At 40.7% G+C, this 19,796-nt stretch overlaps 1 protein-coding gene across 2 annotated transcripts; it reads left to right on the top strand.

The window, feature by feature from the left end:
* Positions 1–4,400: 4,400 nt before the first annotated feature.
* POMP (proteasome maturation protein) lies at positions 4,401–18,943 on the top strand. Of its 2 annotated transcripts, XM_030447858.1 has the most exons (7): positions 4,401–4,406; positions 9,448–9,455; positions 12,029–12,126; positions 12,960–13,020; positions 15,039–15,140; positions 16,800–16,893; positions 18,431–18,943. In XM_030447858.1, the coding sequence occupies exons 2-7, from the start codon at positions 9,453–9,455 to the stop codon at positions 18,496–18,498; spliced, it is 426 nt and encodes a 141-aa protein (XP_030303718.1). In that variant the 5' UTR covers positions 4,401–4,406; positions 9,448–9,452; the 3' UTR covers positions 18,499–18,943. The 2 variants fall into 2 exon arrangements, with proteins under 2 accessions (XP_030303718.1, XP_030303708.1); XM_030447848.1 differs by lacking the exon at positions 4,401–4,406 and having other exon boundaries at positions 9,346–9,455.
* The last annotated feature ends 853 nt before the right edge of the window (positions 18,944–19,796 follow it).

The following is a 19,796-nucleotide window of genomic DNA, read 5'->3' as shown; positions in this document are numbered from 1 at the left end:
TTTGTGACTAACACAAACACAAGGTAATTGTTGCCTTTGCATGGTAGCTGTATGCAAGGCTCACTGATTTAGTCTTCCTTCATAAAACCAGGTATGAAATAACCAAGAATATAAGCATGTTCAAAGTTATCTCCTGCACTAAGGGAGAGAATGGTTGTAACATCTCACCACAGAATCACAGTGCTACTTCTCAGCATATAATGAAGATGAAGTTGTTTTTCTTGGACACAAGGCAGATCCACATGTCACCTTACCCCTGTGAAAAGAAAATTCTGACCCCCCTTAGTCAAACATTGTGCACTGAGAAGCTACAGGACAGTGCACCCTTTAGGGTATAATCCTTATTTACACTCCTTAGACAGAAATATCCCAGTGGAGAAGTTTCCAGACACTCTTCCTTCCTCTGTTTTTCAAAGGATTTTTTTCATCTCTTCAGGACAGTTAGCATACTACTCTGAAATATAAGCCAAAAGCTATAGCTTTTACTACAACCAGATATAGTAGGAATCTAAAGGTAAAATCAGATTTGGAAAAAAAATATTTTAAATATAAATATAGTAGTGAATGAAATCTAGTGTGGATCCAATCTCTATTAAGACCAAAGCCCCCCCAAATGAGTATTCTGCTTCAGTTTTCAGTCAAACTGAGAAGGTACAACATGGTAGCAGGGTTGAATGGTAATTCTGAAGACATCTGTGGAGCTGAAAAAATCTATTTCAGAGGTGGCAAAAACTGAATGATTAAATTTAATCATCCAGATAAACTTCACCAACCAGTATTTGCAGAACCAGCATAGCATTCCCAGGTCTTACAATAAATCTTACAACTTTTTATTGGTTCTCTCTATTGGCCAGTGTTACACCTAGGAGCTATATTTAAGAAAGAGAGGAGAAGGATTTTCTAGATAATAATAAAGTCATCTATCTGAAAGTAACAATATGCATAATTTTAGAATAAACTTTGAATGAGAAAATAATTATGAACTCAGTAACTGGAAAATAACAGAAAAATGGATTTTCTAAGATGAGGCTGTGTCAGAGCAATGGAATATTCCTTTATTATGTAAAGAAGGTTTTGAAAACAGTGAAGTAGACTTCTCATCTAGCATGATTTTAGTTTAGTATTTGGTACAAAGCCACAAGAAAAAAATATTAAGACAGAGAAGAACAGTGTTAATGGAGGAATTGAAGTTTGAAAAAAATATTACTCAGAGAGAACATTGCAGTGAAGTGTCTTGAAGTGGGACGATTCAGGATTTCCTTGGGGACTGCTTTTAGGATTAGTCCCATTTAATATTTCCATAACTCTTGGTCCCACAAGAAGCAGGAATATGCTAATTAAAGTTAATGGTAGCCCAGAAATCCAGGAGGTCTCAAACCAGAGGAATATCAGACTAACCACATACAGACTACTTTAGCATAATAAAACCATAGAAGAATAAGACAGATCAATTGAGTAGAGAAGAGATAAGAACAAAACTTTCTGCAGCAACGTAGAAGCTTGTCAGTTAAATCTATCTGGTGGAGAGAAAGTTTGAGAATAGCCTATGAAGCACCCGTGTGATGCAACTATGAAAAAAAAATGAAATGTGGACCCATATGAGAAGACCTCTGTTACTGTAGCTGTGTAGGCACCGACATGACCTTATCTGAAGCATCCTACCAAAATCTGAATTACTCGTGTTCAAGAAATGTAAAATTGAATCCTGTTCTGGGAGTGGTTATTACTGGGATTTTCACAGACTGGAGGCTTCATGTCTTCTTCATGGGGTAGGAGCCGTGTGAGATAAAAGCCAACAGTACAGACAGGCAGAAACTGTCTGTAAATGCTGTCTGCCCAGACATGCAGTCGTACCATGACCAGAGCGAAGAGATTCCAGCACAAACACCCAGCATAAGAACTGTCAAGGAAGAAGAAAGAGGAATGGGATCAAGTTATCTTGATGCAAGATTTTAAGAAGTTATGAAAATAATTATATAGCATGGTTCTTTGTAAGAGCAATGTACAGGGCTCAGTGAGCCAAGAGGAGCCCTTGAATCCAAATGTCGACCTCCCTTCCCCCTCCTTGTCTCCCTTGAGCCCGTATATTACTTTGATCTGCCCACTCTAATCTTTGCCACAAAGGTATTCACACAAATTTACTCTCAGAGGAGGATGTGACAGTCTCCCTTGAAATGTCCACTGTATATACTTCCCAAACCCTTTAAGGACTGTTTGCTCCTCTGAATAAATGGCTTGGGGTTTGTTTTTCCGGTAATATTTTACAACTTTAAAAAGTCCTTCTGAGGAAGAAACAGCACAAGTTTTTACAGTTCATTTGCATCTTCTTTGTTCCAGCCTAAATCTAATTATTTAGAATATATATATATATATATTATTTTTTTTTAACCTGGAAGCTCTCTATGAATCTAATTCACAATCTCCCTTTACAAAAATCAAGCAAATCAAGTCCACAGTTTCTTTTGAAACTAAAAATAGGGAATTTGATGGATGTTCTGAACTTAATTTGTTTCCTCTCTCCTTAGTTTTAGTTCAGTATGTTAAATAACCTCTATAACACTGTAATGGCATGTGCTTCAACAGCTTTGATCAAATAAACTTGTACAAGTTATCTGCTGCAACATTCTTAATTATTAAGTGCTGCCAGTGTTTGAACTCATAGACAGTTTCTGTCACCAGCATTTCCCAATGATGCTATATAAACTGAATAGGAAATCTTAGTGTAATACAGAGTTCCAGCAGCACCCTTTCAGCATTTTTCAGCAATAAACCTGAGGATAGGAACATGATTTAAACTTTAGTAAACATGATTTAAAATTTAGTAAAAGATATAACACAAAAAATAAATAATTCAAAAGCCATGAAATAGCTGTAGAGACTCAGAATTAGCAGGTGCAATACAAAGAGCAAACAAAGTTAAGCCCATTGTGTGAAAAACCTACAGTAAGGAAGTATGACCAAAAAAATCCTCCCAGGGAAATGTACAATCATAGCTTCCAGAAAAATGAACAAGAATAAAATTTGCAATACATTATTTTCTCCATAGAAACAATTAATTGGCTGCCAACACCCTTGACAATATAATAGTGTTGAATTTCATAGAAGCTTTTCCTGAAGAAACACTGTAATAGTTCTCCTGTACAAAAACAATGTTGCTGTTTTATTCCTGCCTTGAGTCGGTGAAATGTGCCAGGTGGGATCTGGTACCAGCATGAAACTGGAATTCAAGCAAGCTCTCTGCAGGTGTCAGGGGCTGTACACCAGCTGCTTCCAGTACAACCTCTCTTTACCTACATGCCAGCAAAGGAGAGTTTTTCTATTAGAAATGACTCATCAGATTGAAACGCAAACCCAAGCTTGGCCAAAATTCAGGATGCTCTAGACCCATTTCTGAGTTTGTTGGCTAAACCTCAGCACACTGGCTCACATGCTGAGGAGCTCACCCCATAATTGTCTTAGAAGCTTTGAGCCTTAACTCTTCCTAAGCCAGTCATCCCCAAGCCATCCATGTGGCTACTGGTTAGGTCAGAAACTTTCTCAGGCTGTTGTTTTTAAAATGACAGAAAAAGTACATGGAGAAAGTTTTCTCCTGGCAGTTTATATAAAATAAACATTATTTTTAGCAATACACAACTTTTTGCTGAAAATGTCAGTTTTCAATGCAAAATGCCAGCTTTTCAGTTTGGTGATTACTGACTCATTTATTGTCCTCAGCTGTAAGAGGAAATTAAGGTGAATTCTGATTTTTTGCTGCTTAAGGGAGATAGTTATGAGTCAGAGCAGTCTCAGGCTCTCCTCTAGCTGCTAGGCATTTTGGCAAACTCTTGGGTATTTTTTTTTTCCCTGCACAGTAGCAGGAATGGGAAGTAATGTTCCATTCAATTCTTTCAGCTGTGACTACTATTAATTATTTTCAAGGTTTCCCTAAGGAAGACACTCTCACAGGAAACGTGCTCTTAGTCTCACCTATATGTGCTTCTGGGAGGTGAATCACTCCAAGTTAAAGGGGAAGATAAAAATGGTTTTGCTGTGAATTCTCATGAGAGTCTTGGTTTCAGTGCCAGAAAACAAAAGAGCTTCTGGAGCAGTGAGATCCTGCCTGTATGAACACCAGATAGATTAAGCTTTGGATTCAGGGGGAAGGATTGGTTTAAGAATTTAATGGTCCCAAGGAGGTAATATAGTTATTTAGCTGTGAGTAGGGAAGTACTCCTAACCCATTCCCCCAGGTACAGCCCATGTAGCTTGAGCTGTTGCATGCACATTGCTTCTTATCTTTCGGCTCTGTTTTTTCATAATTCTCATAGTGTTGCGAGTGAAGTGAAAAAGTCCCCGAAATCAGCCACTAATATCTAACTCCCAGCTAGACTGAGGCAGCCGGCAAGCGAGGAGGAGGAGGAAGGCAGGTTCAGGGTGTTTGGCTACTGAGCAGCCCCTAGTGCCTCGCTCGCCGAGTTGCAGGCTCCGGTTTTTCTGGCTCCGCAGGAGACGGACGGAGAAGAGAAGCCCAAGTTTCTCGGAATCCGAACAACGGGTTACTACAAAGAAAGAGAGAGTACAGGTGCCAGTCTGAGACTAAAACAAGCACTGGCACGCTACAAGATAGGCCATCACTTCAAGACAACATGGACTTTTTTTAAATCCAAGGACATAACCTGGATTAAAAAAAAAAAAAAAACACAACAAACTTGTTTGATCTGCTGAAACAGGACGTGAAGACACTTCTAGAGATACACTATCTCCTCACTTAAAATTAACTGATGATGTACAACTCAAATAATGAAAGAAGGGATTGTTAGTGTTATTTCTGCACTGGATGCCACAGCACATTAATGACATTAACGTTTCATAGAGAGATAGCAATGCCCATTTTTTGGTCATTTGTCAGACTGGTTGCTGCAGTTGGATGATGAGGATGGGCAAGCTTTGACTCAAGCAAATCCTTCATGCTGTAGAGTTTGCTAGTAAACAAACAGGAAAAAGTAATCTGCTTTGGAAGTATGTGGGATTCTTTTTTATTATTATTATTTTCTCCCTGCAACACTAACTTTTTTTCTAAATACTTTCACCAGCTTCAGGAAAGGGTGGGTTAGAGTCAGGGGTTTCCTGAGCCTTTTCAGAACATGGTTTTAACGTAGCTGTGTGTTCAGAAGAGCCCCTAGAGAGTCTTGTTTTGGAACACTCTGACGCCTACACGTTATTATCTTTGCTACGTTTTGCAGTTTTATGTGAAATTTATTTTTAATCTTTAACAAAACATGCCCCTGTTTATCTTAAATTCAGAAAAGGTTTAATAATTTAAAACAAAATAACTTTTTAAATAATTAGATTTACAATGAATGCCAAAACATAAAAGCATAAAGCAAGTTAACAAGAAAGGACTTCTTAACGATCAAAGAAAATGTGTTTATTTGATTTTATTAAAAATAAATAAAAAGTACTTTCACTTTAACAGGTTGTAAGTAGCTGTTGACAGAAACCAGTGCAAGAGTTTCCCTGTCCCACAGGATAAAAGTTTTCTTCTGATAGAGCTTCACGTACTCAGAACAGATTGCCCAAGGATACGTCAAAGGAATCGTATATTGACAAGAGACAAAGATTCATCAGTATTAAAAAGCATGGATAAAGAGGCAGGTTTCCTTGGACAACATTCTTCTTTTGCTATTATTAAGTAGGACTGATGGTGTAAATCAATGGGCATTTCTGTATCTCCTGTCACTCTATGCTCTGGGAATGGAAAAGGTAAGAAGTACCATTTAATTTAGCGAAGAGACAGGATACATTGGCTCCAAAACAAAGCAGCAGAGTTCCCAGAAGGATGGTGGTCTCCATAGATCTCCTCTTCTAAGGGCAGAGGAGGGTGGGATGTGGCAGCTTTGCCCCAGGCAGCCATGACAAGTTTCCACTTCACTGAGGAAGCCTCTCCCTGAGGCCTCCCTGGGACACACACAGACCTCTCATGACACGATGCTGTGCTGGGATCCAGGAAAGAAAAAGCTAAATACTGGGAAAAGGAATTTGAGTCAGGGTGTCTAAAACTTTGTTTAATGAGGTTTTATGTTTGTTAACACCAATTTAACCGTAAAAAGAGCATTTCAAACATTGTGGTTTTTAAAAAACAAAACAAACTTTCCTCAGTTCTAGAACATAAAAGAACCCATGATCTAAAGATCACTTGAAACCTCAGAGAAGTCCTCCAGCTAAACCAAGGAGACCAGATTTGACATTCCACAAATGCTGAGGTAAAAAACATCCAGAAAATACCGAAAACATTCATGCATTTTGACCTTCTCTACACAAAATGATGAAAAAAATAATTCTTAAAAAAAAACCACCAACCTCCAGGTCATCTTTAAAAGCCATGTGTGAAAATCCCAAATTTACAGAGGTAATCACTTTAAAGGAGCAGTAGTTATTTTAACACTAATTTTAGAGTGTCCACACACTCTTTTAAGAATGTCCACATAGAAGAATGGTCTCTTTAGCAACCACAGTCACTGCATTCCACTTTCCACCCTGTTAGCGACTGCTTGGAACATGACTTCAGAGCCTCTTCAGACCCACATGCCAGCAGCACTCCCTGGCAGGGAGGCTCCAGCACACGGGGCCCTGTGTGTGGTGCAGGGGCTGCTGTGCCTGGGGCAGAGCCTGGGGGCTTCTGGGGGCAGCCTTGAAATCATCTGCACAGAGAGGTCAGCCAAACCTACTGCTTCTGAGCAGACCCCCAGCTCACCACACGCTCTCATTTCTGATCCAAGGCTTGATCAGGAGTTACAGCCGCTCGTGGGACTCCTACCAGCTTGCAGTGGGGCCACAGAGAGGAACGAGATGCTACTCCAATTGTCCACCCCATTGGGATGCTCACTGTAAGATCATTCAAACAAAGCTGGTTGTGAAAGAAATTGAGCCTTGCTCCAACTTAAACTACTTGGTAATTTGATGAGAAAACGTGTGTGTGGTGTGTGTTTATGTCTGGAAGTTTTCCCTAGCATGAAAGCCTGTCTTTAAAGGAAAAGCAGATCTTTCTTGCAATGTATGTTCTTTTATGTTATGCAGCCTGGACTGCGGGTTGCAGTGATGTCAAAAATGTACATGCAGTGATTGCATCCTGTCTGTGTCCTGCAAGAATGACTTTGAAAATTAGATGTTTCATCTCTACAGTCATATCCTGGTCAACAAAGTCAGTCAATAAATAAATACATTTAGTGACAAACCTAGCTTTTTCTGTAAGCTGCAGTCAAACAGGAACTCGATTTGTTTTTTGTATTCACATCTATTCTATAATAATGAATCCAGCTCCACAATATCCGAGTACCCATTATAAGATCAGAGAGACCTTTGTGGTACCCGTTTTCCTAAAAATTATTTGAAAACCCCAGTCCTCCATTCTCATTCTTTTGAAGTCTTTGCTTTAAGCCAAAGATCCGAATACAAAGGGCCAGAACTTCGGCTGAGAATGTTTTTTCTAGGTGGTGAATTGATTTTGCCCAAGAAAGAGGAAGACCAAATATAACGTATGAATTTTTCAGTGATTTTTTCCAAAGCTGAGGTTGCCATTAAAACGTAGAGAAAACTGACTTCTAAATACTGCTTTTTGTGCAATAATTGGTGTTTAGTTTTTATATATGGAGTTTGCAGCACCAGGGTAATTTGGGGAAAATTCTTAAAGGGTTGAATGAGGTCTCAGAAGAAATAAGTAAAATAGATAGACCAGGTGCTGACCTGGAGCTACGCATCAGAATTATGGAAAACTTCCTCGTGATTGTCAGAAAGTTATTCAAAGTTCTTTAAGTTCATGCTAGTACTAATTCTCTTACTATACTGTTATTGTGGTTATTAATACCTGTCTACTAACACATCATTCTCAAAACTCATTTCCATAGATTAACAGACCCACCCCTGGGGATCTCTGACAGAAGACCAAGTCCCTGAGGGCTGCTCACTGTCCCTGGTGGGGCTGTGTATGCTGACACCTCTCATTCCCACAGCACTGCCCAGGGAGGCTCCATGGCTGGCCCAGAGCCCAAGGATATATTTATCTCAGGATCACAGGACCATTCAAGTCAAGAAAGACCTGTGAGATCATCCAGTCCAAGCTTTAGTCTAACTCTGCTAACCTAGCTCTACCAGCCCACTGCTAAGCCATGTCCCTAAGCACCATACCTATGTGATAGGTATCCACATTCAGATATGGTGACTCAATCACTTCCCTGAGCAGACCATTCCAGTGCATGATAACCTTTTCTGTAAAGAAGTTTTTCCTGGCATCCAACCTAAACCTCCCCTAGGGCAACTTGAAACCTTTCCCCTCATCCTATTGCTAGTTACTCATGAGTAGAGGTTGGACCCTCCCTCGCTACAACCTCCTTTCAGGTAGCTGCAGAGTGTGACGAGGTCTGCCCTCAGACTCCTCCACTTCAGACTGAAATTATGGCTCCCTGTCACGGTTTCTCTGCCTCAGGTTGTCACTGCTGTGAAGCTGTTGGTGTCACCCAAGCCCTCTGCTGCCGGTGGCCTGTTGGGAAAGGGTCTGTTTGAGCAGGAGCAGCACCCTACACCCAACACCACAACATGACCACCCCAGACTATCAACTCCTGGGGACCAGGGTCATGTCAGAGCACCCAGGGTTTGATGACATGGGGGGACAACACGGTTCAGTCTACCAGCAGCAGAGCAGCCCTGTGGGCAGTGGAGCTGAGGCCATGGAAGGCAGAGGATCATGATCCTGTACTCAGCACTGGTGAGGCTGTACCTCGAGTTCTGTGTTCAGTTCTGGGACCCTCAGGACAAGATGGACACTGAGGTGCTGCTATGAGTTCAGAGAAGCTGGTGAAGGGCATGGAGAACAAGTCCCAAGAGGGAACTGGGAATGTTTAGTCTGGATATGAGGAGGCTGAGGGGAGATATTATTGCTCTCTACAACTGCTGTAGGAAGGCGAGTGCTGACCTCCCAAGATGAGGCTAGAGGAAATGGCCTGAAGCTGCTCAAGGGGAGGTCTAGGCTAGATTTGAGGAAGAATTGCTTTCCTGAGAGAGTAGTCAGGTCTGGAGCAGGCTGCCTAGGGAAGTGGTGGAGTCACCATCCCTGGGAGCATTTAAAACCCGTGCAGATGAGGTACTGCAGGACACGCTCTAGAGGGCACGGTGATACAGCTGTAGATAAATACATTTTATTTATTTGATTGGGGGGGGGGGGGGAATGTTGACAGTTAGACGCGGTGATCCTCTCGGTCTCCTCCAACCACGTCCGTTCCGTGACTGAGACTGCACCGGCACCACTTCCCCTCAGACCCCTCACGCCCCGCACGCCCCCCACAGCGGCCACGGCCCCGCCCACCCGCGCGAGGCTGCCTCGAGGCGTGGCGCGACTCCTTCCCTGCGTGTGACGCGGCGGGGCGGGGCGGAAGTGAGGAGGCGGAGGAGGCGGAAGTGGCTGCGGGAGTGAGGCAAGATGGTGAGTGCGGTGGTGGTGCGGGGAGAGAGAGGGGAAGGGAAGGAAAGGAAGCGGGGCCATCTCTCTGTGGGGGAGGTGCGGGGTGTGTGCGCCTGTCAGCCCCGCTACCCCCCGGGGCCTTTGGGATCCCCGGGGGGCGGCGGCGGCCGTTGGGCGGTGGGGCCGTGCTGAGTCATGGGGGTCCGGCGCGGCCATGGCGGGCACTGGTGCTGTCGGGCCGGGGGCGGCCCTCGACCCCAGCCCGGCCGCTCTCCGATAGGCCTTGTCACTGGCGCTCGGAGCCGGGAAGGCGCGGGTGCGGCTGAAGCCGTTCTGGAAAGGAGGGGGCACGGGGAGGCCAAGTGCCCCGGGGAGCCCCGGCTCCCCGCGCCTTCCTGCGCCGCAGCTGTGGCGGAGGGAGGCCGTGTCTCGGTCCTCTGTGGTGAGAAGCTGTGGGGTCACCACCCGAGGCGGACAGGGCATCGGCGTGACTGGAGGGCGTTACTTTTTGGGAGTTTTTAATGGTTTTCTCCTCGCGTCGTCTTTTACTCTGATTTTCCGTTTTATCAGATCTTCCCGGTATCTCTACTATTTCTTTCACTTGCAGCAGTCTCAGAAAGGTCTGTTCAGTGTTGAGTACATCAGTTGGGAGAGGCTTTATATGAATGCATTAACAGGTGTTTTAGGGTTTTCTAATAGTTGTTAGGTCATTGGTAATTATTAACACCTTAGCACAAAAGACCTTCACTGCCACTGAATTTTCTGTTGGGTCCAACAGTGCTGTTGGAGAAAACTCCTCCACTGAACGGCTTGTCACTGTCACCTTCCACAGATTATTGCTGTTACTTTCCAGAATTTATTATTATTGGTTGAGCAATTTGTGTGAACTACCCTAAAATCACTTCAGTAAAATCAGGCAGGTTATGGAGATGAAATTAATGGTCTGGGTAAAGATGCCTTTAGTTAGTAAGTCTGTGGAGCTGTGGTTTTCTGGGCTTCTGCTATAAGCAGAAGTTTTTCCTTTGCTCTTTCAGTTAACTGGAAAACTAGACAGCATGAATACACCTTGTCCTCTTTATGGCAGCCTTAAGCCATGGTTAAAATCAATCTGGGCTTATTTGGTTGTGTCTGGATCACAGGATGGTTTAGGTTGGAAAAGACCTTCAAGATCATCCAGTCCAACCTTTGACCAACACCATAATCTAACTACTAAATCATGTCCCTGAGGAGCAGGTCCAAATGCCTTTTAAATACCTCCAGGAGTGGTGACTCCACCACTGTTCTGGGCAGGCCATTCCAATGCCTCACAACCCTCTCAGTGAAAAAATGTTTTCTAACATCCAGCCTAAACTTCCCTTGGCACAGCTTACAGCCATTTCCTCTGGTCCGATCTATCACAGTCCACTAAGGAGAAGAGGCTGTTTCCCTCTTTGCTCCAGGACTTGCCTTTTGTAAACCCATGCTGGCTGGGCCTGATCACCTGGTTGTCTTGTATGTACCTTGTGATGGTACTCAAGATGCCCTGCTCCATAATCTTCCCTGACACCAAGGTCAAACTGACAGGTCTGTAGTTCCCCAGATCATCATTTTGGCCCTTCCTGTAGATGGGTGTTATATTTGCCAGTTTCCAGTCAACTGGAATATCCCCAGTTTGCCAGGACTGTTGATAAGTAATGGAGAGTGGCTTGGTGAGCACTTCTGCCAGCTCCTTCAGTACCCTCAGGTGGATCCCATCCAGTCCCATAGACTTGTGCACATCCCTGCAGCACAACAGGGCACTGATCGTTTCCTCCTGGACTATGGGGGCTTCATTCTGCTCCCCATCTTGGTCTCCCAGTTCAGGGCGCTGTACTCTCAGGGAGCAATTGGTGCTGACAAAGACTGAGGCAAAATGAGCACTCAGCACTTTGGCCTTTTCCTTGTCACAAGTTTCCCCTCACATGCCAAGTAGATGGGGAAGCTTTTCCCTAGCTCTTCTTTTGCTATTTACATATTTAGAGAAACTCTATTATCTTTACTGACACTGGCTGGATTTAATTCAAGCTGAGCTTTGGCCTCTCTAGTTTTCTCCCTACATATCTTCACAGCAACTTTGTAATCTTCCTGATTTGCCTGCCCGTCTTTCCACAGCCAATAGACTTTCATTGTATTGGAGTAAATGAAGGAATGCTCAGACATGTTCTGTCCTGTCAGCAGAGCATGACCTGCCTTTTTCCTTTCCATCCCTGCAGACCAGGGTGGGGATCAACAAGGGGTGATTGCAAGTTTCACTGTTTCAGCCAGACAAAAAAAATGTATTTTAAGTGCCTTTAGCTGTTAGTAGGCTCCCTGAAAGAATTCACTTACTGTGGTGTTTGTGTTTTCTGTGGTTTGGGTTTTTTGCTTCTTTTTCTTGGTCGCATTTTGGTTTGGGGTTTTTGTTTGGTTGGTTGGTTTTGGGGTTTTTTTGGTTTTTTTAACAGACTTTGAAGTCTAGGGATTGTACATGAGTAGCTTAAGGAGTTTTTGAGCCCTTTGTTTCATTTGCCTGGCTTCATGGCCCATGTAAACGGGATCTGATTCTGCTAAAGTAATCCTTGCTTTTTTTGTTGCAGAACTCCAGAGGTGCTGCTGCTTTTTTGAAGGATAGTATCCCACTTACAGATTTGTCAGCTTCAGGACCATTTGAAGGTTATGATCTCCTGCGTAGAGGGTGAGCTTTACTTTTCCTTGTTGAATTGTGTCACTCCCAATTCTGAACTTCAGATACAGAAAGAAAGTATTTGTTGGATGTGGACTTCTGAAAGAAGGTTCTTGGAAAGTGTATCACAAAATCTGTGCCCTAAAGTGCAAGTATTTAATCAGCTTGTCTTTCAAGTGTGAACTTTCTGTGAAATATCACTTCAAGAAGTAGGTAACATTAACAGGATTTTAGCTGTGTGGTACTGCTCTTTAGAGAAGAGATGACAAAGTATCAATAATTATGAAATGCACACTAGTTTTAATGTATGTGAGTGTGCCACAGCACCATAGGATATGATTAATTTCAGCATTGGTATAAAAATTAATATAATAAAAATAGTGATTTGGGGTTTTGCTATTTTATGTGAGTGCAAACCTATGTACATGTTGTGGATAATGAATACAAAATAAGTCACTGGAGTTGAAAATATGGGTAATACAACTGGAAGTTGGGAGGCAAAGTGTGTACAGTGTTCAGCTGCAAAAGCTTGGAACATATAAAATCAGATGTTATGTAGCTTGGGCATAATTATATTTATGATGTTTTCATTTATTAATAAATTTTTCTCTATTTGTGAAGGGTGTCAGGGACAGAAAACTGTCTTTCTGTTTTAACAAACATAAAGAAAAAGGGATGGTCTTTGCTGCTTCATTGTTAAGCTTTTTTTTCTTCTTTGGTAATTCAGTCTGTGCTAATTGTGTGTCTCTGTGGATCAATGTTTGTATCTGAGATCAGTTTTGGAATGAACTTTTAAACAATATTCCAGTTAATTTGAAGTTCAATTTTCTTACTTGTGTTTTTAGCTTTACAAGTGTGAAAAGTGAATTGATGCCCAGACACCCACTGGAGCTGTCAGAAAAAAATGTAAGTATAACATCAAATGTAGCCATCTTCTCTCTAATTGGTTAAGAAGTTTAAATTCACAATATGGTTACCTGGACCTCCTTGAGAAGTAACAAGGAATCAGTGGGATCTTGCCTTTAGCAGAATAGAGGTGCTCAACGATAGTAACATTTTATTTATACAAATAACATTGTTGTCAAATTTGTTTAACATTAAACTCCCACTTGTGACTCTCTCCACTTAAGATATGTAAGCAGGCTTCCAGTGGGGTAGGATTTACTTATTCAGGTTTAATCAAGTAAAAGTTAAGCTAGTTGTGTCAGCTGTCTCTCTAGTTGGGTGGGGGGCACAACCTTCACTTCTGGAAGGCTGATCCTCCCTTTTTGTCTATAAGTTTGCCATGTATCTTCATTTTCACCTGATCCTGCCTAGAAATTTTACACCTAATTTTGTCCTGAGTGTATACAGTCTCACCTGGCCCAGTCATTGCACTTGGACCACTTAAGAGTGTGGCCTCTGGACCATAGGTTGAAGTAAAAGGGAAACCAGATGGAGAACCTGGGCTGAGTAGCTGGTTGAACTGAATCTTGTCTCTGGTGCCTGCTTCATCGGCACAGAAAATTTAATTTAATGAGATGCTCTCAAGCAAAGGCAGTATTTGAATAGACTGTTCCAAATTTTTAAGCTAATCAGCATGACAAGATCTGAATATAATGTCCAATATTTTCTAATCCAAACCAGTTTTTTATAGCTGACTTCTGTAACTTGGTTTTTAACTTTCTTGCTGTATAAAACCTGTGCATCGTGAAAAGATTATGCTAGAGAGAAAGAAATGCACCAAAATAATTAAAATAGGCAACGTGATACCCTAAGAAGTACGTGAAACTTCTAAATTGTTTTTTCTACATATTATTTGGTTAGTTTTTCTGTAAGTTCATGGCTGACTTATCCAAGATTTATTTTCATGTACATTGAACAGGTAAAGACTTAACTTAGCCAGAGAGTTACTGTTATTTTTACTGCCATAAATGGTAGGTTATTCAGATACTATTAAGAGACAACAAACATTTCTATTACCCATATAAGGACCCCTACCTTTTAAAAATAAAATACAATAAATGAAAAATAATGTGATTGGGACTGTAAGTTTGGGATAAGGCATGTAAATTGTATTTTCTGCTAACTTTTGTAGAGCATTCAGTATAGGTTGTTTAAAACAAAATGCATGTTATGCCTTTGGCTTCTATTTTCCTGTTAGTGTTTGAGATCCATTTGCATGGATGGGATGATGTTCTTGTAAGCTTTTGTCATGTTGATTGAGTACAGGTTTTAAAATATAAAAAAAAGTATTTTTTGTTTTACTTTAGACTGTTGTATTGTGTGAACATTACAGGTATGTAGTCACCACTCTAAAAGCCAAATCTGAGACTGGATTACTCAAGCTTAAATTGAACATTAAGCATAAGTTACTTTTGTGGTTTCAGTGTCCATGAGCCAGCTCTTTTCCATTAAAATCATCCTGTACTAAATAGATTTTCTTTGTTTTACTGAAGAGTATTAGAGCAGTTGGTAAAATTATGAGCTTTCTTTTTATTTTGAGAGTCATATGGCCTATATATGGTGTTCTGTCTTCCTAACTGATCAGATAAGAAGTACTGTAAGTGTTTTCAAGTAGAGTCTTTGATGATTAACAGCAACATCAATTGTGGCTTTCAAGTTTGTGTTCTGCCTTTAAACCAGACTTAGGTTCCAATTCATGCTGACAAGATATAAAGTAGTGCAGAACTACACCACTTGGTGGTGTTACATGTCCTGACTGTCAAAAAAAGCAAAATAAAATTGCAATTGATTTGTAATAAAATCCAACAAGAAGCAGTATCAGTTTCATAACACAAATATTGCTGAATCACTACATTTTGTATTTTTACATATAAGTTTAACAAGCATGTTTAAATTAATTAGGATATCACAGATCTTTTCTGTGACTGTATTTGAAAATAACTTCTGTTAAAAAGTAAAATCAATGTTGTTTGTGGCAGTTCCAGTTAAATCAAGACAAAACAAACTTCGACACACTGAGAAATATTCAAGGACTCCACGCAACTTTAAAGCTGCAGATGGAATTCAGAGCAGTGAAACAGGTGAGCATTTTTATCGCATTGGTATAACTTTAATAACTTTAAAAATTTTATTAATATCAGAATGTCTTTTCATGGACTAGCTTCCTGTAATCCTTCATAGAAAAGCAGGAGGAATTGAGTATTAATTCTTGGGAAGGAATCTCTGCATTTGTAGGGCACAGAGACATTGGGATCTGAAGCCAGTGGTGATTTGGGAGTGGATATGGAGATAACATGAAACCTGGAGCAGGTAATTTGCTATGCTCATTGCTGTTCCATAGCATTCCTTGTAAGATCAGAGGAGGTCTGTAGGGAGTTCAGCTCAAAGGTTCTAACTCTTAGTTGAGAAGCTGAGTCTGTCTTGTTTTCCTTTTTGTCTCCTGGGATGGAGAATAACTGGAAGGAGGTTGGCTTTGTCTCACAGGAAACACAGAAAGCTCAATGGCCCTAGTAAACTTGCTTTGGCTTGCTGAAGGTTGTCAAGCTATTAAGAGTTTTTTTCTAAGTGAGTTCAAGCAATTTTAGACTCCCTTCCAGTGGATGAGGTGCTACTGGACCACAGTGAGCTGCATGAAACTTGACAGAAATGACTGATCCTGAAAATGTGGAAGCCAGACAGAGGATCTATGAAGATATCTTTTGATGTCAGCTTGCTATCTTGGGAGGAAAATCTTTTCTTTAACTGGTGTTAGCACATGGCAGAAAATGAGGCTGGTGAGGATAATCCCACTAATGTGTCTCCACAGGTATTCCTGGGGGATGGGTGAGGGAAATATGGTGATTTTTGACTCACAGCTTCATCTTAGATACACAGGTTCTCTTGTGGTTTAATCTCACATTTTAAAAATATTTATTGGAATAGTGCATGTGAACATCTGGTAATTGTACCAATAATGATTATGGAAATCTTGGACATAGTTTTTGTATGTAAAGGGATCTCTGCATGATAATTTTATGGTTGTAAAATACGTTCATGACATAACTATCACTCCTAATAGTGAATGCACTTCCAAGTACAGATCTGCCATTCTCAGAGTATTTAGCATCTGAATGCTGTGTGTACAACTTGAATTTTTTTTATAATACTGTGGATGAAGTGTACAGAAGAGAGCGTTGAAAGTAACTAGGTCTGTACTTGATGCTTCAGAATTGGTCTGAATGAAAGAAATAATTATTATTTAGATTAATTACAAGGAGGGCTATGTTTAGATGTGAAAATCAATATAGCCCTTTCACTTACTTTCTTGACTTGTGTCAAGAAACGCAGAAAACTTAAAGTGTGATTTCCAGTCAACATAAGTCAGTCATCCAAAACTGAGTTCCTGGTGTTGGTGTGTTTGTTGCAGTGAGCCTCCCCAGCTTTATGTGATAAGAAAGGAGAAAAAACCCACCCTGCTTTCTTTTTTTTTTTTTTTTTTTTAACTACTCTATTTGCTGCAGTAGCTAAAAATCTAGTGAGAGGCTGCTCTTTTCAAACCAGAGATAAACGATAGAAGATGATAGTGGGAGGCAGGTTTTGCTATCTATGTGTGCCAGTAGTTCTCTTCTTTCATTGTTGTTTGGAAACAAGAAGTGACTTGCCTGTCACTTTCTTCAGTCACTTTAGGCTGAGAAATCCAAATATAAATCCCCTCGATTTCAGACTTGCAGAAACTTGAATTAGTGTTGACTTTTTTACAGGTTCAGCGTCTCCCATTCCTTCACAGCTCAAATGTAGCACTGGATACTCTGAGGGGAAATGATGAATACATCGGGTTTGAGGATATCCTTAATGGTAAATACATTTTGGTTTGAATGTTATGGAAACATTTAAAGGTGAAAGTTTGGAACTATGAAGTTTCTTTGCCTCTAAGGAATAAGAGAATTAAATGCACAAAATACAAAGAAAAGCTAAATCCTTAATGGCAAAGGCACACTGGGGGAATAAAAAATAGATGTGGTTCAGCTGCTAGCTGTGTGGAAATTGCTCTGAAATACTGAGTAAGCCAGTATTTGCTTGTAGGCTGGGTTTCTAAAGAAGATGATTATGCATTTATGTTGTATGGCTGTTTCACCAGAAACCTTCTATGCTAGTGCAGATTTTGACAGGTAGAGGTTACAAAAATACAAAAGTTTTTGTAAGTTTTATAACTAAAAAGACAGGCTAGTGGAGAGATACTAAACTAATGAACCAGAGATGTGGCAGATGGAAGGCTACCTCATTTTAACTCAACAGTCTGCAGTTGTGGTGGACTACAGACTGACACCACGTGTGGTGTGGAAAGAATATACCTGGCAGAATAGATTTAAAAAAAAAATCTTTTAGCTGCTAGTTAAGGAGATGGAGGGTATTTTGGGATGAGATTGAAGGATGGAAAGAGACAGGGAGATAGGAAACTGAAAATAATGTAGGGGTAAATGAGAATCTAGAGATGAGGTAAATCTGGGATTATTTTCTGGGACAGATTTATAGGTAGCAAGGGAAGAAATCTTAAACCTTAGTCTGTTGTGGTTTAGGGGACAGAGGAAGGTCAAACAGAATTTACATTATTTTTATTTACCATTGTCCAAAACAATCAATTAAACATTTATAGAGTGCTGAGGAGTGAGCGGGCTGTAAGTGTTTTTGCTAAGACTCTTATCAGCTGGGGCTGGGTTACTTAATTTTGGTCTCTGGAGGAATCAAAGGCATTAGTACATCTTATTTATAAAAGGAAAACACTGATACACTCATGAAAAAAAGATGTATCCCTTCCAAAGTGCAATCACCACCTTTTTTGATAACATATATGTACAGTGGCTAATGTCAACTGTACTTTACAGAATGAAGGGTATCTTGGAGATACTTAGGGGCATAGAATTTCTGCAAAACTAGGCAGTTAGGTGGAGAAGAGAAACCACTGCTATGTCCCAATTAACAGAAGGGCTGGAGCACGGTCTGTTGTGCAGAGAAGTTGCACTGGAAAGAGATGTGGCACACCTATGAAGAAAAGCCTCAGTCAGACTGCTTGAGCTTTGTTAAGTACAAAATTCATCAGCCTTGAGACTCAGGCTACAGGAGACTGATCTTTGTAGAACTCTGTGGTTTTATTTGAAGTGTGTGTGTGCCATTATGAAGCACTGTTCCACTATAGATGTGTTATCTGATCACTGCTTGGGCTAGAGACTGAGTTACAGACTTGCATTGTGCAACACTGTCAAAAAAACAGCTCAGTAACTGTTGCTCTCAGCATTAGAACTGAAAAAAAAGGTCATGTTCATAGATACTGTGGGTCTTTGTAGCTTGGTAAAAGCCTCATACTGTCAACCTTTTTTTTTTTTTTTTTTCCCAGATCCTTCACAGAGTGAGGTTATGGGAGAACCCCACATTATGACGGAATACAAGCTTGGTTTATTGTAACAAAATGTACTCCACAAGAACTTCTGTGCTTATACTCCAGATCTAAATACATGATACTAAATTGACACTCGGTGTTAAACAGTCCTACAGTCATCATTTGCCTTCCGTGATGAAAAGGCACATTAAATGTTTAAAGTCTATGAATTGTTCTGTGCTTGTTGTCAATTATATAAATGTCCTGTAATTAGGTAGTTTAAATGATGTCTCCACATACACTGCTCAGGACAATAGCTTCTTAACTATGGAAATGCTATATATGTATACAAGAAATCCAAAAATACACATGCATTTTAAAACTGCTTACTGTGGGTAAATACATTTAATGGATGTTCTTTCAGAAGAACTTTTTAAGGGGGTAAAGAAGGTATTTTCCATTGAGTAACTCTGTTCATAAAAATTTCCATACACTTTTTAAACTATTGAATAAAAGTTTGCTATAAATGCTGTTGCGTTCCATAATATATTTGATCATAAATCAGGAATCTCTTATCTACAACACAGTGTTGTTCCTTTTTCCTGCAATATCTTTAAAGATCTTCAAACTAACTGTGACAGTACCTAATAAAACTGCTGCAGTGAGAACATGGAGAGACAGTGGTACTGGGTGACAAATAGAGAGATAATTTTAGGTGGGTTTACTGAAATTGTCTTTATTGAGGGGGAATGAGAAGCCCGTACTTAAATATACCTTTTAAAGGAACAGGCCACTGAAAAGATTTGTGTTTATGTGTTTGCAGGTGTTCAGGGTTGTAGCAACTGTTTCCTGATGTTGTACATGTGCATGTCACATATAAATCCTGCAAGGCAGCTAATATGATGTGGCATATTACAAGGCAAAAAGCAGTCTGTCGTTCAAAACATGGCTCCAGGCTCAGGCCAGAAACGCTGAGGGCTTACCTCACCAGGTCTGGGACAAATAAAGTTACAGGCATAGATTTTTAGGATTTTCAGGTCTGCCATCCTCGCAGTGCTGTTCCAGAACACAAGGAGCTGTGCCATAGTTGTATGCAGTTACTGGTACATCACAGCTCCCAGCTGCAGGGCACCTACCTAGTTGGCCTTCCCTGGTGTTGGCTGAAGGATGGATGCTATTGTATCTTAGCAAAACATGTTAAAACAAGTCATTTAGTAGAGATTTTCATTAGTGCAGCAAAGAGCAGACACAGATTAGGAGGCTACATGTAATTTCTAGGTAGTTGTGATCAGTGAGTAGTATACCTGAGTGTCATCTTGGGTAAGGTAAAGCTATATAGAGAGCAAGGAAGTTGCTCATTATTTCTGTAAGGAAGCTAACTTTA

The sequence above is a fragment of the Calypte anna genome, chromosome 1 (genome assembly GCF_003957555.1).
Source record: "Calypte anna isolate BGI_N300 chromosome 1, bCalAnn1_v1.p, whole genome shotgun sequence".
Taxonomy (NCBI): Eukaryota; Metazoa; Chordata; class Aves; order Apodiformes; family Trochilidae; genus Calypte; species Calypte anna.
The sequence above is the reverse complement of the archived record's forward strand: the minus strand, read 5'-3'. Positions and strand labels throughout refer to the sequence as shown.